Source organism: Leptidea sinapis, chromosome Z (genome assembly GCF_905404315.1).
Source record: "Leptidea sinapis chromosome Z, ilLepSina1.1, whole genome shotgun sequence".
NCBI classification, from domain to species: Eukaryota; Metazoa; Arthropoda; class Insecta; order Lepidoptera; family Pieridae; genus Leptidea; species Leptidea sinapis.
The window spans coordinates 10237218-10262926 of NC_066312.1; the positions used below are offsets into that span (position 1 = coordinate 10237218).

Below are 25709 nucleotides of genomic sequence, written 5' to 3' on the forward strand. Positions count from 1 at the left end.
GAACAGTCATAATATTTATTTCTTTAAATTTTTCTTTAAGAGACTATCTATAACCAAGCTCTGCAAAAGAGAGCTGTTCGTACTATAGTTATAGTAAACACTATATATCAATGTCAGCAGCATTATCCCACAGTAAAATACCGAAATCATAATACTGTGAAAATAACTGAAGTACACTAATCTAGCGGTCGCAACATTCGTGTACTCTCCAATCATTTTAACAGCATATGCCGCAGATCTGAGTCTATCGAGTACTCCTCAAGAATGCGCTTGACCGGGGACTGTAAGCCTAGATTAAGTTCTTGTTTTGTCACACTCATGTCAGTTTTACTTAAGTAAAGCTGAGCAATGTCTAAATACGATCTATAGATCTCAACGGTAGTATCCATCATCATGGTATTTAGGTTTTGACGATAATACTGACAGCGTAAATGAAACATGATAACAACGAAACATACTTTATTTAATCATTCAGAGAGACCACATATAACAGTATCAAACTTATGTTACGTGAGCAATGATAAGATACTGAGTACCAATAATAAGTTGTCGATCAGCATCACTTATCATTATTCAGAACGATTTTGTTGAACATACATCAACTATTTGTAGTAATAATGCCGTGTTTTAGACTGTTCACTAATATACCTAAAATCAAAATTCCTAATGATTTCGTTGAAAAAATAACACCGTTGTTGGCTGATGTTTTAAGAAAACCTGAGCAGGTAAATACGTAAATGATTATCAATTTATTTTCGAAAAAAATATATATAGTGTTTGATATAAAAAATAGAGACATTTTCAATGTATTTTTTTTAATTCGAGCTTGTTTACACCAACTAACAATAACAATAAAAACATGTTAAAGTACCGGTTAAGCATAAAATGTATTGCACCATTTGACAATTTTAAGATAACGTCATAACTTTAACTGTTAACTGTAACCGTCCAATATTCGTTGGTTATAGCTATTGTAAATATTAAATAACGCTCTGTGAAAAGTTTCAAATAAATATTCGATAGTGAATTGATATTTCACTTTTTATCTATGCAAGGGCATACGATGGTGCAACACATTGCTTCTGCACATGCTGAGATCTATAGAGCTTACTTAGAATTTGCTCAGACTTTATTCACGCGAAAGTTAGCAGAGTGTGATAAAACGCGAACTTGTCTTAGCTTAAGCTCAGCATATTTTCAGATGTCTATCGACTAAAGATTACGCTAAACTTAAACACAGCTAAATTTTACGTAAATAAAGTCTCGGTAAAGTCTAAGTACGCTCTATAAATCTCAGCCTATAAGTCTTTTAAAAGTGTTGAAGTTCTGTTAATTGTAATTATTTAAGACAGAAGTATGTAGTAACAAAGTTTACATTTAAACAGAAGTTTGTATGTCTCGTGTCTGGGGACTGCATTTTATCTTTTGGAGGGGATGCGAGCGCTCCTGGAGCCGTTGCCTCAATTGAGTCCATTGGACACCTAGGACCTAATGAAAATAAAATATTTGTTACACAAGTTACTGCTTTTGTAGAAAAAGAACTCGGTATCAAGCCTGACAGGTAAACATTTGATTTGCAATGCTTATTAAATTTGGTGCCCTAACTCTCATTGTTAGTTAATCTTTTGTCAATTTTCAGGTTTTTTATCTCGTTCTACGATCTCGAAGGTCACAATATTGGAAAAGGAGGTGTAACATTGGCTTAACATGTAATAAAATATATTGATTTCTATTAACTAAATTTTAAATCTCTTAACATACTGCGTTTACGTTATATTATTATAATTTAAATCAACAAAATAAACAAAACAGTTTGTGTTACAAAATTATCAGTGGTTTTCTTTTTGTTATTGTACGGTGGCTTATAATCTAATACAAAAATATTTCTTTTGATATATTTCTATAAAAGTAGTTATCGTGAACATTCCAGTAAGACTATTCACCTGATCACAAGCTACAAACGAATACTTTATAAGAGCTGAAGACTGACCCTTACATAACCCAGTTGCAGTTGAACTTTATATAATACTAGCTGACCCTACAGACGTTGTTCTGTACATTGATAAATAATAAACAAAACATTGTTTTTTATAAATTTGTCAATAATTTTTCATAACATCTAGAATTATTTCATAACGTATGCGTCTTGTTGTTATAATGAAATTGTTTCACAGCGGAACTGTCAACCCGGGCGTCACTAAATTCTCTCATAGAAAATATGTCCATACAAAACAAATATTGGAAATAATAATAATTATGGGTCCCAAATCGAAATAACAACTATCCTATCTCTCAAGTTGGACCAAACTGCACTCCATGAAGTAAACCCTATAAAAATCCGTTCATTCGTATAGGAGTCCATCGCGGACAAACAACGTGTCACGTAATTTATATTCATTAAGATATTGGACTAGGAACCAATTAGAGGACCTGATCTAAGCTAAAATAATCGTTTATGTAAAAGGGCCATTGAACTGAATCCTCGTTCCACGAGATTACCGGATATATCTACTGGTTTAGGTATGGCCGCTATCCCAGAACGACATTATAACTAAATAGTAGCTACGCAATGTGTATACAGTTATTTAATCATCTACCTTTAGAAATAAAAAACTTACCACAGAAACGATTTATTGGACTCCTGTTTAAATTGTTAATCGACAAAGACAAGTTTTATACGATTGAGGATTTTTGAAATTTTAAGTAAACTTTTGCATGCTAATTTAAATTAACCGAATAGAAGACACTACAATAGATTTAAGATCTATAATGTATACTGTATTCGACGCTATAAACAAGTTTCATTTCATTTCAGGATTGCCGTTGAAGTATGCCTACTGATGCCACAATATTCAATATTATTTTAAATGTATATAAAGACTTATCATTTCATCTTATTTTTATCACACCTCCGCGGGAAGGTCACTTTTTTACCATTTTTCTGGGAGAAAAGTGGCAATTCTCCACCCTCAGAATGTGGTCACGCATGCGTCAATAAATTCTGAACTTTCAACTTAGATTGCATTTTGCACGCGGTATATATTATGGCCTGATTCCCTCCCTAGTTGCGTAATATACTATTATCAGAATCTATTTGAACTGTTGCAACATAAACACTCAATACTTATCAATCATCAATACTTACACTAAAAATAAACATAATACCTTTATTTGTTTGGGCATTATGTCAACTCTATGAAAATATATCTAAACACAAATAGGAATAGAGGATAACTTTCAATTTAACATCATGAAGCATGGACCAGCCATCGTCACGTTTGACTCCACGACGCCGACACCAGCAATTTATATAAGTTAAGCATGATATCAATTTATCTCATCATTATCTATATCTGTATAGCATGATGAAATGTGTATCTACATAATATCGTGCAATGCTCACTACTTATAATGAAAGGTGACAATTTTGTTTAAATGGGTATACCATTAATTATTTATTAACGGCCGTTTTCAATAACCTATCTATCCTTAGTTTAACTTACGGATACATCGCTGTCACCGTTTAATGACGAGATCTTATCTATCCATAGTATTGTCTACCTCTAGTAAGTTAAACTAAAGATAGGTAGATTATTAAAAACGGCCGTTATTATATTAACATAAAATAATTGAAAGCTCGAATCCGCTTCATATTTGGTATGAGTGATGCTTCATACCGATTTAAATAAAACTTTTGTAATAAGATCTGTCTATAAGTTTTCGTTTGATGTAAGCTTGTTAAGAGCCACCAAAAACTAAGGTTTGTAGTCTTCAAAATTAAAATAACATTATCGATATAAAGAATAAGGCAAAAAAGTATGTCGGAAGACTCTGGCTATCACTGGAGTTGAATTTTATATTTAAAAAATATAACGCCTTACGTGGTTTTACAGCAAAGTTTTGCTAATGAATATTAGCTCTACTAGCTAAAGTGGCGACTGCATACATTTTCAATCGTCGTTGGTTTTGGAAATGCAAATGCATGATCAATGTAGCTACAGCTACAGCACGGACTATCTCTAACCTTTATCTATCCATAGTATTGTCTACCTCTAGTAAGTTAAACTAAAGATAGACAGATTATTAAAAACTGCCGTTAATATATTATTTACTTAAAATAATTGAAAGCTCGAAACCGCTAGGACAATTCATATTTGGTATGAGTGATGCTTCATAACGATTTAAATAAAACTTTTGTAATAAGATCTTTCTATAAGTTTTCGATTGATGTAAGCTTGTTAAGAGCCACCAAAAACTAAAGTTTGTAGTCTTCAAAATTAAAATAACATTATCGATGCAAAGAATAAGGCAAAAAAGTATGTCAGAAGACTCTGGCTGTCTCTGGAGTTAAATTTTATATTTAAAAAATATAACGCCTTACGTGGTTTTACAGCAAAGTTTTGCTAATGAATATTAGCTCTACTAGCTAAAGTGGCGACTGCATACATTTTCAATCGTCGTTGGTTTTGGAAATGCAAATGCATGATCAATCTAGCAACAGCTACAGCACGACCATCTCTTACCTCGTCACCACACATTAAAGGCAGCACCTTATCGATGCACGTTACAGATTTTAAAAGTGCCCCAAGTTCTGGCACATATCCAGAAAATAATTTTCGCCATTCAATGTTATTTTGCCAGTCCTAGTTATATTTATTGCCTATAAATACGTGTTTAGGAAATGCTTGAGTAAAAAATCTCCTTTTTGTGTAAAAATTATGTTATCACCATCATGGTTATCGATTAAACATTTTACGAGTTAATGTACGAATCAACACTATCTATCCCACGGCTAGTGACAGAAGTTAAAGACCAACTTAATTCCCACAAAACCGAAGTACCTTAAATACGAGGGGAGGTCAAAAAGTTCGCGGAATGACTGGGAAAAAAGATGAAATGATACATTATGTTATTTTTCCTTTTCAATATATTCCCCCTTAACACGAATACATTTTTGGGATCTGGCATATAACTTATTAATACCGTCGAAAAAATAGGTTTTGTCTTGGGCGTCAAAATACGCCGAAATCGCCGACTTGACTTCATCATCGTCTCTAAATTTTTTTCCACGCAGCTCTTTCTTCATCTTTGGGAATAAATAAAAATCGCTAGGGGCCAGGTCTGGACTGTAGGGTGGATGGCGTAGTTGTTCAAAACCGCATCGATGAATGGCAGCCGTCGCAACATGACTCGTGTGAACGGGCGCGTTGTCGTGCAAAAGGAGTACACCTTTTGTCAGTTTTCCTCTTCTTTTTTCTTTAATAGCTTCTTTTAATCGGTCCAATAGGGAAGCGTAGTACTCTCCCGTTATAGAAACACCACGTTCTTTATAATCGATCAAAAGAATACCTTCAGTATCCCAAAAAATAGTCGCCATGATCTTTCCGGCCGATTGCGACACTTTAAATTTTTTTGGGGGTGGTGTGCCTTTTTTGTGCCACTGCATCGACTCCTGCTTTGACTCAGGCTCATAGTGGTGAACCCAAGTTTCATCACCGGTTACAATTCGGGCCATAATTTCTTCCCTAACTTCTCCACAGCGGTCCAAATACTCGCGGGAACAGTTGACGCGCTCACGTTTTTGCAGCGGCGTGAGCATTCTCGGGACCCACCTTGAACACACTTTACTCATGCCAAGATGTTGATGAAGAATATTTAAAATTGTGGTTTCTGATACTCCAACTGATGCTGCAAGTTGTTTCTTCTTCAACCTTCCGTCTTCCAATACAAGTTTTTCAACTTTTTCAATGATTTCCGGCGTAGTGGCCTCAATGGGCCGTCCAGGTCGAGGATCATCTTCAATTGACTCCCTTCCTTGCTTGAAAAGGCCGTGCCATTTGTAAATCATGGTTTTACCAGGAGCAGAGTCTCCGTAAACAGCTAACATCTCTTGCAAAATAGTTTGAGGCGTTTTTCCTTGTTTGGTGAGGAACTTTACGACGGCGCGATGTTCAATTTTCTCCATAGTGGCTAGTTTGTTCCCGATTTACTTGTTCACTCGTTTGTAACTCGAAAGCTAATGACCCAATTAGGCTAGAAATTGGCATATATAGTAATTATGAGTTACTCAAGTAGCGGCTACCTGGAGGAGCGACCTCACCCCCGCCAACCCCGCCATTCCGCGAACTTTTTGACCGCCCCTCGTAATTATCAAAAACCTCTCATTCAGTGATAACCAGGTGGTAACATTTTGTAAATTCGACAAAAAAGATTTAAAACACAATAAATATAAGTACATAATATTATCAACAATTTCCGTACACAGCTACAGTAATGATCCAAGCATATAATATAACTAGCTGACCCAGCAGACGTTGTATTGCCTATATTAAAATCGCGATACAAAAGTAACTGTTGATCGTAGATGGGTGAAAATTTGAAGTTGTATGTATTTTTAATGCTGACTCATAATCAAACAAATTTTTAAAAAAATAAAAAATAAATCGTGTGGATCACCCTTAACATTTAGTGGGACGAAAAATAGGTTTTGTCCGATTCTCAGACCTACCCAATATGCGCTCAAAATTTCATGAGAATCGGTCAAGCCGTTTCAGAGGAGTTCAAAGTTTAACACCATGACACGAGAGTTTAAAAAATTAGAATATAATGTCATTGTTGCGTTGCCTTTATCTGCTGGTAACACAAGGATTTTGGCGTAAGAACTATAGTGCCTGCAACTTCTGCCTACGATATTTGGTTTCGGACTTTTATGTTTACGAATGATTATACATATATCCGCTTCTGTTCCAAGTACTTCGGTGCACATCAGTACAGTACTTTGTATGGACCAATCACAAACTTAAGACCTGGGCACCAGCCCTTTCTGAGCCTCAACTGGCACTTCTTTTGACGATAGATTAAGCACACTACCCTCCGCTATTTTAGAGCAAAGTTGTTGTTTGACTACTATTTTGCCTTAATTTTTTAACAGGCGTTTATTTTTTACTCGTTTATATGCTAGCGGACCATACAGTCGTTGTTTTGCTATAAAACAAACTCTTGCGGATGGAAATTGGTAAAATCCAAGAAAATCAACAATTGCCATTTTGAACAAATTGGTTTGTTTACATTTCACAACCAGATGACACACGAGAGACGAGCGGGTCATCACTATAAGTGACTACTAATTGTCTACAACTTTAATGTTTTGACTCTAATAACAGTCATCTGCTGGAATAATTTCAAACCAAGAACACGAGACAATTCCATATTATGTAACGTAAATTAGGTATTTGTTCACGTCCACGAATTGGGGGGGTAGCTTTGAATTCTTCTCAGTATTTTGTTGTTCGTTGTATTGAGAGAAATCTTTGTAAACCCGAAAGCAATCGGTACCAACCAACACCGATTAATTGTGAGTAAAGCTGATTTACATAATAACAATAAAAGATTAAATTGTTTCAGGCCAGTTTAAAGCCTTGTCCACATACATTGAACAAAAGCAAATGAAATGTCTACACTTATTCTTTCGCTTTTACTCCTTCGCTTTTTCTCGCCGATTTCATTTTATTTTCTTCTCCCCTATATGTCAAAACCCCTTTGCAAACTGATGTACCTTCATGAAGTTTACCAAGAGTTGTTGCAATATGTTATGTTTTGTCACTGGCAATGGTAAATAAATATTGTTATATTCTATTCTAATGTGGATTCGACCTAACGCAACTTAATTGTCAAAATATCTGATATTCACGTCCAATTCAACTTCTAGTAGGCTTATAACATACTAATCATACGGCATATGATACGGCAATATGATTTTTTTAAATTTTATTTTGATTTTTTTATGAATTAATTAATAAATTAATTGATCATGAAATCATTCCAAATTCTCTAGAAGCAGATGACGTCATTATTAGGCCTACGAATATATACACTACGATAAGGTGCAATAAGGCCTGTTGTCTTAACTTCGAGCCCATTTGCACCTGAAATTTTTAACGTTATGCAATATTGAAGAAATTGAATAAGAAATGATGAATCAAGCATGATTTCATGTCGAAGTGACTAAACAAATATTAGATTCACGTAACTTTCAATTTAGCACCTACTGGATATTATATTATATACAAATAATACACAAAAACGGCTGATTTCCCTGAAGTTTCTAGTTGGACTTCGAACAAAATTATATTATATAATACGTAAGTATCCATCTTTGTGATTATATTCATAAGGACGAAATTTCGATAGCTAACCTGACGATAGGTATGTACCAGTACTTCATATTATAATTATAAGAGACCATTTGCTCCAGTCAGTGCAACACCGACATTAGAAGCAAACAAACGCGATTTGTCATTTTATGAATAACTGAACTGAACCTGACCCAGCAAACGTTGTATTGATGGCAATACAATTTCTTTATATGGATAAAGAAATAAAAAAACATTATAATTAAAATTTGTGGGGTAATATATCGTACATAAAATTTATCGCACTAAAATTATTGTATTCGATCTTTTACTTTCTATTGCGGATCTGTGGATGGAACAGAATAATATAAAAAGCGCGATACAAAAATAAGTGATGATCTTAGATGGGTTAAAATTTGAAGTTGTGTGTATTTTATAATGTTGAATCATAATAAAATAATTTGTCAAAAGAAATAAAAAATATTTAGGGGTGCGTCCTTATCCCTAAGTTTAAGGAACTTATCATTTAGGAGTATGAAAAATAGATGTTAGCCGATTCTCAGACCTACTCGGTTAAACCGTTACGGAGGAGTTTGGTAACAAACACCGGGACACGCGAATTTTATATATAAGAATAACATTATAATGCAAGCAAACTGTATGTTTCCAAATGCTTTTACGAATATTGGAAATGGAGAAGAATCGAACACATGAATTATTGGCATTGAATCAAGATTTGTTATCAAAGAAGATACTGCATTTCCTAACCGGCTACCAATCTTTTTATCAAATTCATCAACTGAAATTAACAATTCCTCATTACATCCAGCTTTGACTTTAGCTGTTTCAAACAATTTAAATAAAGGAACGGAACTTCATGTTAGAAACTCATTACCGCTTTACGCTTCGCCGTATAACAATCAATTTGCCTGCTTAATATTGCACAGTTGCTTGCAGATTTTGTAGTTTATCATTTTATACAAAAACCGCATATTAAGTTTTACTAGTTAAAGAAAATATAATAAAAAACGTGAGTCTCCCACTCACACTAAAAGTTTTGCGTAACTTAGAAAACAACATGTTATATAACCAAAATATTATGTTTATTGCTGTTCAAAATACTACCCTAATATGTAATATTAAACAGTTTTTCATGCGATCGAACCATTTTTTAAAACAAGAGGATCACAGATCTGTCGGCATGTTTTCTACTTGCTGGTTAAACGCTATCTCTGCCTCTTCGGAATTGGTAAAAGTGAAACCTCTCATCAAATCTTTGATTTTGGGGAAAATACAGTAATCACAGGGTGCTAGGTCGGGGCTATGTGCAGGAGCAGTTGTACTTTGTTGGAAGCTAAAAATGACTTCGTTTTATTGGCCGTGTGTGAAAAAGCGTTGTCATTTGTAGGAGAACGCGGTATTTTAGTCGCCTTTCGCGAACTTTTTTTAAGATCCTGGGTAAACAAATGGTAGATTACAACTTGGCATTAACACTCTTTTGATCTTCAAGTGGAATTCAGATGGGACCCGTAGCTGAGAAAAAAATGCGATAATTTTTTTACCAAGGTATCTCGCCTGCCTCACTTTTGTTGGCTTGTTCTCATGCTCATACATCCATTCAAAAGATTGCTATTTTTTTTGGGTTCAAAACAATAAATCCACGTCTCGTCTCCTGTGACAATGTCATAAACAGCATGAGCATGTCCGTTGTCGTACTTCATTAGCATCTGTGAACACCATTCCACGCAATTTTCAAAATTTCGCTCATACCAATCCCCAATAGTCCTCGAATTGTCTCATAGGTAATCTGCGGGTGTTCTTCAATAAGTAGTTAGTTTACGCACTAGATCCGGCCTCCGTCAACCGAATTTAGAAATAGTTCTACGACTTCACCGGACCGTATTTTCACGGGTACGGATCGGATGTAGTGCTAAAGCACTGTACACAGAGTACATGGCACTGTAAGACTAAGTACCAATTAAACACCAATGTAAAGTATGAACACCATCGATATCTAATCACAGATTTATTTAATAGCGTTTTAATATTGCTAACTAGATACAACGCGCAATGTGTGCTGCACATAGTAGGTATTCTATCACAATGGATTAAATACCTAATCAAAAATTCGAAACAACAAGGTCCATATTTGGGGCATTTTGCTCCTTAGTAACTGCCAAACAAAACAGATGTCGCTGTTCCGTATATTCACTTAGTACTTTAACTAAATGTAATATCCAAAGCGCATAATTTGCTTAATTATAGCAATTTACAAATGAAGCCATATGACAATAATAATAAAAATTGCTTTATTTCATCGTTTTTTTTATAATCACTGCAAGTAACTTAATTATCTAATCTTTTAATCGTTAATTGTAATAGTAATAACATTGGAAAACAGAAGGGGTGGACCTCTGATATGCGATGATATTATTATAGGTAATTTTTAGAAAACGAATTCCTAAAACCATGTATTGAGAGGTATAACTTAAGAATGGTTATAAATATTATTATTATCATGTTTTTTTTTTGGGGAATCCAAGAATTCGGGAAAACTTAACTTTTTGCGAATAACTACTTACTAAATTATTGCGAATAATAACTTTCTTTCCTAATAAGGTTAGTGTAAAGAGCCCTATTGGATTTAGCTTAATTAATGTAAATCCAGACTTTTAAATTTCTGCTTAAAATAGTTGATAGCCTTATTAAGGTCACTAGGGCTGTTCAAGGTAATTTAAAAAGAAAACATCGGCTCGGTCCTTGACGATAAGGTTGAGAGTTGGGTTATCTCCGAATCCTCTACCGCATATACCACGGAGAGAGCTCAGTGGAGTTGTTCAGATTGATACCAGCTGCAGAATTCCATCACCGGTCATAAAAATGCGTATCATGTTGACCATAGATAGTTTAAAAACGTTTAGACTTTAGATAGAGCCTCTTGCGGCTAGATAACCAATGAAAATAGGTCAGGTTTGTTAACTTAGTGCGCGTGACAAGCTACGTCTTACACTCGCGATTCCAATGTTATGAAATTGAAAAATAGAGGTTAACTGTCAACCTCTATTTTTCTCTCCTTTTTCACAGCTGTCACAGTCTATCTAGACGCATAAATGATCTCATATGTTGACGTATCTCGCCTCGCACATGCACTTTGTGGAATCAATTGGCTGATGTGTTCCCGATACGACTTAGGGATCTTCAAGATTAGAGCATACTTTGCCTTAAAGGCCGGTGACGCCTCCTTAGACCCCTGCTATTGCGAATATCCATGTGCGGTTGAATCCCCCTTTCCCCTCCCCCCACTTCCCATTACTTGAGCCTCTTGCTTGTTCGTCCCCTCAATCTATATATATAAAAATGAATTGCTGTTCGTTAGTCTCGCTAAAACTCGAGAACGGCTGGACCGATTTCGCTAATTTTGTTCTTGAATTATTTGTGGAAGTCCAGAGAAGGTTTAAAAGGTGAATAAATAGGAAAATGCTGCTAAATTAAATAAAAACAACAAATTTGTTTTTCCTTTGATGTGTCCATACATAATTGCTATGAGAGAATTTATTGACGCACGGTTTGACAGTTCTGCTGTGAAACAATTTTATTACGACAGCAGGGTGCATATTTTACGAAGTAATTCTTGATGTTATGATATATTATTGACAAATTCATATAAAAACATTATTTTATTTATTATATACAGAACAACGTCTGTCGGGTCAACTGGTAAGAAATAAATATAAAATCAACAACAAAAGTTATATTGAGATGCTAACCTGTTTTGAATATTTTATCATTATTATTCCATATGCTCTCGTAAAAGTTTAATTATTGTGGCTTAAGTTTGAGAACAACAAAAGCCGGACTTTCACTTTTAGATACTGGTTCACATGCTTTGTTTTTGTTTATGTAATACAATGGAAAACACCAAGATGTATAACGTGGATCGGCCAACAGCTATTTTTGAAAGGACACAATTTTTTTTAATGACACATCCAACAGAGGTTGTGACAAAATTTTTTAATGATCGTGCTTATAACTTCATTTATTTATAAATTACTAGCTGACCCAGCAAACGTTGTATTGCCGATATTAAAATCGCGATACAAAAGTAACTGTTGATCGTAGAGATAAATGAAATTTTGAAGTTGTATGTATTTTTTAATGCTGACTCATAATCAAACAAATTTAAAAAAAAAACGTCAAATCGTTAGCGTGGACCACCCTTAACATTTAGGGGGATGAAAATTAGATGTCCGATTCTCAGAACTACCCAATATGCACTCAAAATTTCATGAGAATCGGTCAAGCCGTTTCGAAGGAGTTTAACTACAAACACCGCGACATGAGAATTTAATATATTAGATTTTCAATGCAAACACGTAGACACAATATAAAACATAGGAATACAACTTTAAAAAATGAAATTTTTAAACAGGTAAGAAAATACTGAAGGGCTTAAACTATGATTTCATTAGTGATATTATAATTACACGGTAGATTCTCAATCGACTTCATTTCTTACAATTTAACGTCTTGGTTTTAGTGACATTGTAATGTCACGGGTAAGGCATTGATATTTTTTTAAATTTCACTGGTCGTTAGTTTATGAGGCCGTCTTTGATCGGTCTATTTTTTGTATTTATTGTATAGTCAGTATTTTTTAAGTTATGCATTAGTGTAATCTACTAATTGTTATCTGAGCGAATCGGCCTTTGTTCATCTGTAGGTCCCAAAAACAAATTTAGACAACAGTCAACATTTGGTCAACAGACCACAACGCATGAGCCTAGCGTAGCGTGCAGCGGTAGCGACCGGCGACTGCCACAACCGAATCGGCCCTTGTTCACTAATATTTCAACAATAATTTCAGAAGGAAATTTGCATACACGCTCCAATATTAACTTTTATTGTTTTCCAAATTCCGTATGAAATAAGTTGATCAATCAGTACGCTGACGTCTCACACTGTTAACTTCATTTGTAATATGCCTAGATTTATTACAATATCCCTATAGTGTATAGTCTATACTACTAAAAACAGGTCGTTAAATTGTAACAAATAGAGTCGATTGACAATCTACCGTGCAATTATAATATCACTAGTGAAATTGTAATATCACGGCTTTGACAATATACCTACGACGTATTACAACGCTGCTAGGAATTTTTTTGAAGACCTAAAAAACACCTTCTAAGCAACCGGCAACGCTCCTGTAATTCCTGTGGTGTTGCAAGAAAATGTGGGCGGCGGTGATCACTTAACATCAGGTGTGTAGTGTCCCGTACGCTACTTTGTTCTCCTTTTCAATACAAATAAACGAACAATTTTTCCCCCCATTCATTTGTATTAAAATAATATACGAGGGGAAGCTTAAGTTCGCAGAATGGGTAGGAAGGTGACTAGTGGGAGTGTCGCTCAATTAGACACTAATTGAGCAACTTATTATTGGTATAAATACTGGGTTTTGTCATAACTAGGTCAAAAGTCGTTGAGCTGTTGTCGACGAAATAAGTCAGTCGGGAAGAAACTGTGAAATGGAGAATATCGACTTGCGTGATGTTATTAATTCCTTACTAAGCAAGGAAATCAGATCAGACGATGTTGGAAGAACTATTATCCGATTACGGGGACCTAAAGTTAACCCTATACCTTCGAAACAAACCATTATACAATAATCGACGCGTATTTGAGACGATTTCCCAAAAATACCCAATCAACCGCGCCTTTTTCAAGAAATTTCTTGCCTCGCACAGACACTTTGTGGAATCAATTCCGACTGCAGTTTTCCCGAATAGATACGACTTAGGGACATTCAAGAAAAAAGCATACTTAACATACATAACGCATTTCTGGACACCTGATGTTGCGGATGTCCATGGGCGGTTGCCTTAAAGTCCCTAAAAGACCGTACAGTTTTCTAAAATGAATGAGAATGCATTATTTATATTTATTTATGAAATTAAGGGACGAGACGAGTATGCATGCAATGGTATTGACGTTCAGCTGATGGTAATTGATAGTGAGTGGGTAATTGATGCAGTGCCGTTCAGGATTCTTGAAAAACCCACAAATTCTGAGCGGCGCTACAATTGCGCTCGTCACCTTGACATATAAGATGTTAAGTCTTATTTGCCCAGAAACTCAGTAATGTTTAACTACTGCTTCACGGCAGATATGCGCGCCGTTGTGGTACCCATAATCTAGCCGGCTTCCTGTGCATAGGAGCCATAGATAAATGTGGGTTTTCTTTACTTATTAATTAATAATTGTTCTCGCTGAAATTAATTTAAATGTTTTAGGATGCGTATATAATAACTTTTCGTGCTACTTTGCTAGAGCTATCCAGATGGTTTCATGTTCTAGCGAGTTTGAATGCTTGACAGCCGCGGACTAGATTATGATTATTTTTTAGTAATAACAATGACACTACTGTAATGTATATTTTATTAAAAAGAGCGCAAAAAAGATATGCTGGGTCAGTTTCTTGCGCCGTTTCTTCCCTCTCAAAGAGCCATCTGTTGCCCAAGCGGTGGTAGTGTTTCAACTTTCAAGTGAAATCAAAAATAATTCTAAAGGAATCAATTTTGAGAAAATAAATTCCTTATATGCATTTTTACAAGACGTTTATCTGTGTAGCGATGGCTGTTAATAAAAAAATTAACTAAATTGATCACTTAAATAAGTAATTTATATTTTAAAGATTTATTCATAGATTCTGTAAAAATTTGATATTGTGACATATCAACCTTTTGTCTACGCCACTCCTTTGTGCAAAAAACAAATCCTTTTAGACAACTCGCACTGGTGTCAGAACTATTCAATTCAGTCATCGAAATGTTCAGTCAGCCGAACTATTTTCAACTCTTTTGTAGTGCTGAATGTTTGTTATGGTTCATGCAATACGTTTTAAATAGTCTGATCCAAACTCCAACATGTTAACATCAAAATAAGTATGTGTGTATAACCTTTATGCGCAATCGATGTAAAACTTAATAATAATTAACTTTAGGAATAATTAACAGATACAAGATATTAAATTATGAATACTTTAAATGAAGCGGTGTTACCAACTAAGCACTCACGTATTACTGAAGAGCTAGGATCATTGTTAGATTTTTTTCTCGGAAACGCTGACGATATAACTACGTCTTTGAGCAAAGTTGGCATTTTCTCTACCTAAAATAAAAAAAAAGTGCCTTTATTAATATGATTTTATCAATTGAGATTTTATATATTTTACAAAAAATGCTTTAATGTTATGTTTTGAAATTATTATTCATCAGAAAAAAAAACACTTACTTTACAGTCAAGTCATAATCAGGTTCTTGATTTTCTCTTTTATTCTTATATCGATAAGAAGAAAGAGTAAAATGTTCCTGGCATTCCGCCATTTTATTTGACAGATTATTATTTTCATTTTATATTTTATTTATAATTTAATAATATTCGCATATTTTAAAATTTTCACTCATTAAATAAAATAATTGATAATAATAAATTGAAGGTTAAATTATTATTAGCACATATCAATATGATGTTGTTATTGAATATTAACAAATATGGCTGTATGGGCTCGAACCCTTTGCCTGTCCTAATAATGAGCGAAGAAATCAAAAACAAATTAGCGAATGTCGCAAATGACAGAAAATTTCTGTAAACTTATATATACTAGTGGACCCGACAGACGTTTTTGTTTTCGATGCTCTGTGAACGGCTGGATCACTTGGCGTTGCGTAGACTCATTGCTCTCTGCAATGCTCTCGTCGCTTCATTGTGCGTCTTTAACCGTATTTATCACGGGGAATGTTCCGAAGTGCTGTTTCACCTGATTCCTGCTGTTTCACCGAATTCGACCTTCGCACGACAAGCCCATACAAATTACGATATCTTCCCCACCATCTGGATGTATGGTGGTCCTCCACCGTGCAGTTTTCAAGGACCTTTCTTCCACGTACAACAGTAAATGCCAGCAACGCTCCTGTGATTCTTCTGGTGTTGATAGAGACGTACCCGTAAGCTCCTTTGCTCGTTGCTCCTCGTTTGTCCTCCGTTTCCATAAAAAAAGTAATTAAGATGGTAGAACGACTTAATCATACAGAAGCGGAAACAGAAGCCAGTAATATAACTCAGACAACAATAAGCGGAAATATTAAAACATTCCAACAAAAGATATTTTCTTTCCATTCATTTTCCAAAACGTTAGTTTTGGTTACACATGTGTATAGTCCAAGAGCCCACTGCTCGATTCTGCAGGTACGTGTATTTTTGATAAAACTAATTCTAAATGAACGTTGAGGGAGTATGCAGTGTTTTAGCGATAGTTTGCCTAGAATAAATTGGCTATAATTAATTCTAGTATTATTAATAATCTGATATAAATTGCAACAATATGTTTTTTTTATGTAATTTTACTTCATTATCATCATCATCATTTCAGCCCGAAGACGTACACTGCTGGACAAAGGCCTCCTCCAAAGATCGCCATGATGATCGATCCTGGGCTGCCCTCATCCAACCTATTCCGGCGATTTCGATCGTCGGTCCATCTTGCCACCAATTTTATTAAGTAAGACGTAAAATTTATCAAAAAAAAACACATAACTGCAGAATCGAACAGTGGGATCTTAGGCTAGTAGCTAACCCGATCCTTTATCAAATTAATAAATGACATTACGGAATTAGTATTTGAGATTCACGTGCTCAAAGTCAAGGTCAAAAAGGCATGAACTAAGCGCTTTTGGATTGTCAACATAAATATTTCACTTAATTTACTTAATCTAACTTTTCAATATGTACTAATAAAGTAGTGAATTTATTGTTTGTGTAAGGATGCATCGTGAACATATTTCCAGATTGATCCATTTGATGATATTCTTGAAATTTGTTTACAGGAAATGGATACGTCGTGTAATTAATTAGGGCCCACGGTTAAGGCTAAGATATGTGAGTAATTAGTATGTTAGTGAAAATGTAAATTATTTCCTGTTCCTAGCTAACACTTTCTTGCAACCAACGAGTTGGTTTGACTAGCTCGCTAATCGAGTTACATAAGTGAGTGCCTACTGCGGGAAAATGTTTAATTTTTCCAACATCAAGGTGTGCTTAAGGCCTGAATTGACTTTGGAGTTGAGATATACACGATTTCATAGTAATAATTTGAGATACTCATTCCGAAAGTCTAAGAAGAATCCTTAGACCTTGATCAACCTTGATGTGCGAGATTGCTTGTTTACCATGTATAATGTTTGATGTATGATAAAACTATTTAAAGATTTTTTTTCAAATAAAGTAAACATATTTCAACATATTCCAAAATAAATAAACAATAAGAATCATACAACGGAAACGCCGTTTCTGAGTCCTTATTAAATTTGAATATACTCTATTTCAAGTCAAATTCATATCGACGTGTACTATACATATATATCATACCATTATAATTATGCTAATTTTTTTGTAAATATAGTCTAGATGTAGTATAAAAATAACAACTTAAAAAAAATCTGCGCACTTCACTATCACGTCAGCGGCCGATAAAGTCCCCGCACTCTTTTTCCGTTAACTTATGTATGAAAACATTCATTCAGTCTTTATTCTAATTAGTACAAAATTTAACCGACCTTCTACTATAAGTTCAAAGTGAAATAGCAATTACTAATAACAAAATAAGGCGAGAAATCGAATGAGGTCGTGTGGAATTCGTCGTTGAGCCATATGTACCATCAATATCTAGTTTTCGTTTCTACTTTAATACATATGGACCAAGCAAAAGAGTAGTGTTCATAGTTTCGTTTTCAAAGAACTTTTATCTTAAAAAATACCAATATACAATTCACCAGTGGGGGGCTCCTTTGCACAGGAAGTCAGCTAGATTATGGATGGTACCCAACGGCACCTATTTCTTAATTAGTGAAGCAATAATGTGTTAACATTACCGTGTTTCGATGTGATGGCATATGAGACTTAACATCTTATGTCTCTAGGTGACGAGCGCAATTGCCGTACCGCTCAGAATTTTTGTGTTTTTCAAGAATCCTGAGCGGCACTGCATTGTAATGAGGCATAAAAGACATAAAAGGTATTTATTTTCTCAAAATTGATTCCTTTAGAATTATTTTTGAAGTCATTATGGGCAGGGGGTATCAATTACCATCAGCTGAACGTCCTGCTCGTCTTGTCTTGTGGCTCGTATTCTAGTTTGTATTGTATGCTTAATATAGTCTTTAGAATAAACGACAATGTGTTTAAAATAATGGAAGGAACTCATTAGACGTGATACATTCAGAAAATAATTCTCATCTAAGCTTCCTGCCATTTTATATTAAAATTGTTTCCACCTTGACCAGACAGCTGATATTAAATTCTGTATGAAATTACTTTTAACGTGTCTATTGTTCTCTTCACAGCTGTTTATATTAAGATGTCTAAACCAGTTGTAATATATACTTAAGGACGAAATCGTAAAGCTTGCAAAAGGACGTTTCAATAGTATCGCGTTTTTGTGTAGGAATCGTTTATTATTGTTTAAAAAAATTTAATTTTATATTATTCTATATTTTTGATAATGACCAGATCTCGGTCCATCTTTTTGTGGGCCAACCGACACTACGTCTTCCGGTACGTGGTGGATATTCGAGGACTTTACAGCCCCAACAGCCACTTCAGTTTCGCAATCAACTGGGCTATATCAGTGACTTTGGTTTGAATTTAATATTATTATCACTTATTAATTACTTTTAAAGTTACGGTCTTCCTCCACCCCCTATTTTTTTCTCCTAGTCAAAGTCAAAATGTAAAACCTCTTTTCTAGTAGAAAATTGATTCACGTAGGAATAGCGCAATCTGTAGAGTCATATCTACAAACAAATATTCATTCTATCTTTATTTGTTCGTGATTGTGACCTACGCTAAATTCTGTGAATTTAAATACATTTTTACTAAATTATTATTTAAAAAGATTAATTAAATTTTAAGTTGAAAAATTATAATTAATTAATACGAAATTATTTGTTTATTTTCCATTTGCGTAGGGTTTTTAGTGTTTTCAATCAATTCAATCAAAATCATCGCTGTCGATTGCGATTTATGAGACACAGCCCGCTGACAGACTTAAAATTACGATTAAAATAATTTTAACAAAAAATAACCGACTTCTTAAAAGCTATTCCAAAACAATAGATATTATTTGCAATTAAAAATATTAAATAATTGCGTATTTTTGTATAATATATATATCTAATTCTAGTAACGATTATTGTTATTTTTGGAATCAGTGTCCTCCCTCGCGGCCCCGCTCTCGCCTCCTCACTTCACGAGTACGACTCAAGCACATCTCACCTATAACTATGTATGTAGTTACAAACCTACCTTGTCTGACACTGGCTTTTAAAAAAAAAAGAATTATCAAAATTGGTTCACCCGGACGAAACTTCTGAGGTAACAAACAAATAAAAACAAACCGACAAATTAAGAACCTCATCCTTTTTTGAAGTCGGTTAAAAGGAATCGGTGTCGCAATAGATTGAACCGTTGACTCTCACCTCGAGACCACGTTTCGATCCCCGCCCGCCACGTACCAATGTGTTTTGGTTTGAGAATTCAAAATATACTTACAATTATTCTAAGCTTTAAAGCTCAGCAACGCTCTTGTGATTCCTCTAGTGTTGCAAGAGAGTATGGGCTGAGGTTATCACTTACCATTAAGTGAACAGTACAGCAATGCATGCACCAATCGCAAGTGTAAGGCACACCTTGACACGCGCACTAAAGTAATAAACCTGGCCTGTTTTCATCTGTTGCCTAGCAGCAAGAGGTTCTATCTAGACGTATATATTATCTAAGGGTGAAACAAATAATAAAACGTAATAAAGGTCTATGTATTTCCGCTGCATGTACTCTTAAGACATTTCTATAGTTAATTAGACACGTGAACTGTATACAAGACGTCCGATGATATCAAGTGAGAACAAAATAACTGTAGTTGTTTGTTACGTCTAAGTTTGTTTACCCACGTTAAGTGAACTTGTTTTTCGAGAAGTGAAAGTGCACGTAAACAGATGTGAGATAATTGCGTTCAAGACTTGATGTAAAATTCTAACTTGATGTAAAGAGCATGACTTAAGGTTATATAATATCCCTGTTGCTCACTAGCATTCATTTCACTGAATAATACTGTGATAGGGTCACATATTAGGGGCGACCCATGGCTACGCCACGAGCTAAGCCTACGAAAGAAGACTTTTTATTAATTTAAAAAACAATTTAACCTTCGTACGACACGCCACAAGTTAGGATATCATCCCCACCATCTGGATGTGTGGCGGTCCTCCACAGTTTGCGGTTTTCAAGGAGCTTTCTTCGACGTACTACAAAGCTGTGGAATGAGCTTCCTTATGGGGTGTTTCCGGGACGATACGACATGGGTACCTTCAAAAAAAGCGCGTACACCTTCCTTAAAGGCCGGCAACGCTCTTGTGATTCCTCTGGTGTTGCAAGAGAATGTGGGCGGTGGTGATCACTTAACACCAGGTGACCCGTACGCTCGTTTGTCCTGCTATTCCATAAAAAATAAAAAAAAACCTTCATTCATAGATTTTAAATAATTGCCTGATTGGACAAGGTATCGAACCCGCTACATGAGAAAAAAAACAATTCTTTAGCTTTTTTTGCTATATAATAAGAAATACATGGAGTACTATGAATTTTAACATATTTTGATGTTAAATTTCTTTCACAAAAATGAAAGCTTATTTTCGTAAGGATATACAACTGACATTATCATATTCGATTCCCGGTTCAATCAGGCAATAATTTAAAAATCTATGAATGCAGTCTAAATTGGTTTTTAATTAAAATAAAGTCTTCTTTTAGTAAAATGTAACATCTACAATACTTAAGGTACGTCCCGTCTATGTAGCATAGCCGTGGGGCGCCCTGTATAGTATGATTTATAACTATATAAATTTTATTTTTATTATATTCCATTTTTAATTCTTAACCAGCTTCTGCTTCTTAGTCGTGCCGTACACCGGACATACATACATATGCTACATTTGAATTGCGGGCATAGTAGCGCTGTACTCCAGATCTGTTACATAAGGTGGTGTATGTACTTGCATCAAGATATATGGGAGCGATAAACACGTACTGTCAACGTGTAGTCATTACAGAAATATTGTATATTATCCTCAGCTTCATGTAACGTGGTTTTCTGGTCATTTTCTTTCACGTACAAAGAATAGAATGATGAGTGGTGTTTCCAGGACCATACGACATGAGTACCTTACAAAAAAAAACACGTACACTCTGCTAAAAGGCCGGTAACGCTCCTTGATTCCTCCCGTATTGAGAGAGAGCAGCGGTGATCACTTACCGTCGGGTGGCTCGCTTCTTTGTGCCGCTATTCAATTAAAAATCTTTGTTCAACCAATTTTGTATCATTTTGATATAACAACTGATAAGGGTCTTATAATTTCTCTGGTTTTCAAAAAAACCTATACCTAGATTCCTATGCCTACACTAGCAGTTATCAACGACATTATCCGTATTAACGAGTGTAACCATAACAGTTGGGTGTTCTAATAATGCGACATGCAAATATATACAAAACATTCATAACATATCTCTCATAATATGCAGCGTTCGTAAAAACGTATTTGTTCGACCGTTTTTCTCTATTTGCAAATCCGACTTCACAAAAGTCTTCTAATTTTTCATGTTAATGTGCCTATGATATTAACAAATAAATATACTTATTTAGATAGCGTGATTCTCGAGGAAGGGTTTAGTATATTATTTGTTTATATTTTGAATACATTAATGGTATATGTGTCGGAAAAAAATAAGCCGTCTGGGAGCTTTCAACAAAAACGCTGTCGGCTCAGCTAGTTTACAACAAAATAAACTTGTTTCTTCGTATATAACATAGATGGTTAAACGCATCAATGTGGCTTGCTTTGGAGATTAACAATCCGATCATAAATCGAAAGAAAGGTTAATAAAAGTCAAATATTATAAGATTTTCTTTTATTATGTAAAACATAAAAACTGTAAGAAATAACATATTCCTACACTTATATTGGTTGTGTTGGTAACTTCCGCTCGGCTATAGATTCCGTTTACTTGTTTAATAGACCACAAAATCGGATTTTACTCAAAATAATAAAACTATATAGGTTTTTATTTTATAGCGCGAATTCCTTGTTAATTTCATACAATATTATATACATTAAAATATCCACTATCTGCCTGTTAAAGTTCCGGTCACATTGAATCCATCATTTCTAAGAGATTACCCGGAAGAAAAAATCAGACGGTCAAGCGATTTAAAATTTGGTGTTCTGATAAAATCACCGTTTAAACAACAAGTAAACGTTTTACGTATATAAAGGTATACATTACTTACAAAAGAAAAATAAACTTTTTGGTAAAGATTATCAATATGTTAAACTTAGATAACGTGTAAAGTTTAACCTTTAATATGTGATTCCTTTTAATAGAAGTTGATAGATCACTAAACAAATATCTTTTACGTATCTCCAGACTTATTATAATATCGTACTTTATTATATAATAATAAAGGGACGTAATTATTAGATATTATATTGGATTGTACTCTTACATTACCTCATTGTTATAAACAAAGAAATAATCTCGTTACATCTTAAACTTCAACTTTAAAGCTATTATTCGAGTAGCCTCTTCGTTATAAGACTACCTCTAATTTCATTTTCCTTATAACTAATTGCTGCATATATTAAACTTTTTCAAGTTTATACAATTATATTTTTTACAGCTAATGCAATATAATTAAATATAGAGAGAAGTTTATGATTTTAATCGACTGTTTACTTCCGAATATTTAAAATAAAACTTCAGCCTTCTATGGCCAACAAATGATATTGAAGTAATGAATAATTATAAAAAAAAACGATTTTAACACTCCGAAAAAACAAAATACATAACAAAAACAAATACATTCGCAAAATTTTGAGATTCGCATTTGACATAAAATGCATTAGCTTCATTTTCAAAGGAATAATGATCACCTCATTTTATGTTTTATGTATCATTCATTCCGATTGTCGTTGACACAGAAACATATTTACAAAAAAAAAAAATAAGAATAATCAGGCTCGATTGGTAACAAATAATTAACAAATGACTACGTTTTAGTTATTTCTATATGTACAATAATGTAAAGGTCCTACCTAAGGCTAATCCCATCCATGATGTTCGTGGTCGTCATGATGAACCTCGTGGTGAACCGTAACCCATACTGGTTTCCATACTTTTTTCCAATCAGCAACTTTGTATGTTTTCCATACTGGCAGCTGAATCTCTTTTGATTTTTCAACCCACACTTTCTTCTGTACTGGTACCCAAATTGATTTTTTTATTGTCTTCCATTTCTGCACTTTCTCTTCAACCCATTCTTCCTTCTGCTTAGTAATCCATTCCTGTTTCTTTTCAGTCCTCCAGACGGGTTTCCACGCTTCTTTCCATTCCAATTTCTTTTCTGTGACATATTCTTGTTTTTGAACCGTTTTCCAGACTTTTGTCCATTGCACCTTCCAGACAAGCTTTTTCCTCCAAAGATCATGGCTAGTATATTCCCATCCATGTTCGTCTTTACCCAGATATTTCTCACCAGGAACACCTTCTTTGACCCACTGCGGTACATAGTTCTTTATCCATTTCGGAACTTTTATGTCTTTTGTAACTGGGACTTGAATTTCGTGCCAAACGGGTTTCCAAATTTTCTTATAATCTTGGACATGAACTTCTTTCCAAATGGGCACCTGTACATCCTTCCAGATAGGCTTTTTCACTATTTCAGTATAGGGAATTTGTTCTTCCTTCCACTCTTGTACATGTTCTGTTTTCCAAACAGGCACTTTTTCTTTTACCCATTCCGTTTTCCAAGTTAATTTTTTGTTAACCTTCCAAATTTGTACCCAACTTTCCTTCCATATTAATTTCTTTTCCCAACCGCCTTCGTGTTCTGAATGCCAACCGGATGGTGATCTCTTTTCTCTTGAAGCTTCAGCACTTTCTTCGGGTTTTTTAACGGGAACGGCTGTCGATGCCGCAATGGCAAGCAAGAAACAAATCTGTCAAAAAAAAAAAACATTTTAAGTTAATTAAACTGATCTATATACTGACTGATCATAACTTAATTATAAATTGAACTATATATATAAATCTACTCTATATAAATCTCAATAAAATGAAAAGGTTATTAAATATGAAAAAATAGCTTTTAACGAAATGCTTGCACAAAAAATAAATGCTTATAAAATAAACCTAATCAAATCAATTTTTAGTCTTTCTTTTTTTTTCTATCCGTCTTTTTGTAACGGCAAATCTTTGAAAATTGTACTTTCTGTAGCAGATAGCTGCTCATTTTATAAGAAGTTCATATTTATAACTTATTACATATTAGAAAAAATAAAGTTTAAAAATTAGCATTTTTTTTTTAAATAAAGAAAAAAATATATAAATATTCTTATGCGACGGCGTATATTAAAAAAAATTAAAAACATTGATGATCTAAAATTTATGAGTATATTATGTATTTATTGCTACGGTTAATTTTTAATTAATAATTTATTCTTTAATTTACAATCAACACACAATAAAAAGAGAGTTATCCCGTTATTTTCATTTCACCAATACTTAATATTCCACAGTTATTGTGATTAAGCTAGACCCGTTATAAAGTATGAATGAATTAATAAATAAAATATATTATGTTAGTCGAAATTACGTACGTTCCTTTATTAAAATTTTCTTTATATTCGGTTAAAGAATATACTTATTTGATTGGGAATCTCGATTTTTTTAAATTATTTCAGCATCATCAATGATAAAATTTTGAGATTATCATGAAAAGTTTGCAATTTCGACTTATTTATTTACGTTTTTAACGGAAATACACATATATATCACTTATTGATATAAAACAAAAATCACATCACATCACATAGAACACCCACCGTAATTGTAAGCGTCCTCATTTTGATACCGAGGTGCACGCTGCTACAACTGTCTCTTCGTTCGCCGCGCATGTATTTATTACCAAGCCCCTCTCTCGTACGATTTTACTCCTGCACTAAGGATAGTGCTGTTTTCTCAATCGTGACCAGAGATGAAACTACTAGTTCAAAGGTTTTACCTTTACAATCTTGTATTAACTCTCAACACATACGGAAATCAACTGTTTTATTTCGATTTAAAGGATTTAATTTATCATTTAATTAAATTATATCACTTACATAACATTATTCGGTATTGTTTTATTTTTTCATCGAGACAATAGTAGATATCCCATCGGTATATATGTTATGTTATTATAGATTTATTAACTATTTCAACGACTATGTTATTATTCATTTATAAAGTAATTCAACAAATTTTCCACGAATTAAAAATTAAGTAACATAGTGTGAAGCAGGTATCACGGTAAAGATTTTATTGAATTTTTTTTAATAATTTTATTCTTGAGAAATCTGATCACTAATTTCGAAATCAACATATCCATAACACTTTTGACTTTGAAATTTTTTCAGAGTTAACTTTGGA

General features: G+C 34.0%; 2 protein-coding genes across 2 annotated transcripts; one reads left to right on the forward strand and one right to left on the reverse strand.

Moving 5' to 3' along the window:
- The first annotated feature begins 558 nt into the window (after positions 1–558).
- On the forward strand, positions 559–1829 carry LOC126979101 (macrophage migration inhibitory factor-like). The gene is made up of 3 exons (XM_050828316.1): positions 559–725; positions 1386–1561; positions 1640–1829. The coding sequence occupies exons 1-3, from the start codon at positions 618–620 to the stop codon at positions 1704–1706; spliced, it is 351 nt and encodes a 116-aa protein (XP_050684273.1). The 5' UTR covers positions 559–617; the 3' UTR covers positions 1707–1829.
- Positions 1830–22136: 20307 nt separating this feature from the next.
- Positions 22137–25226, reverse strand: LOC126979076 (uncharacterized). Its single transcript, XM_050828282.1, has 2 exons — positions 25124–25226; positions 22137–24238 (listed from the first exon to the last, which is right to left on the reverse strand). The coding sequence occupies exons 1-2, from the start codon at positions 25193–25195 to the stop codon at positions 23342–23344; spliced, it is 969 nt and encodes a 322-aa protein (XP_050684239.1). The 5' UTR covers positions 25196–25226; the 3' UTR covers positions 22137–23341.
- Positions 25227–25709: the final 483 nt, after the last annotated feature.

Bases quoted from the DNA above. Each gene is read 5' to 3' on its own strand.
- LOC126979101 (XM_050828316.1), top strand. From the start codon at position 618: ATGCCGTGTTTTAGACTGTTCACTAATATACCTAAAATCAAAATTCCT. The intron at 726-1,385 runs GTAAATACGTAA...ACATTTAAACAG, and splicing joins TTTTAAGAAAACCTGAGCAG to AAGTTTGTATGTCTCGTGTC. The intron at 1,562-1,639 runs GTAAACATTTGA...GTCAATTTTCAG, and splicing joins CTCGGTATCAAGCCTGACAG to GTTTTTTATCTCGTTCTACG.
- LOC126979076 (XM_050828282.1), bottom strand. From the start codon at position 25,195: ATGCGCGGCGAACGAAGAGACAGTTGTAGCAGCGTGCACCTCGGTATC. The intron at 24,239-25,123 runs GTGGGTGTTCTA...TTTTTTTGACAG, and splicing joins TGAGGACGCTTACAATTACG to ATTTGTTTCTTGCTTGCCAT.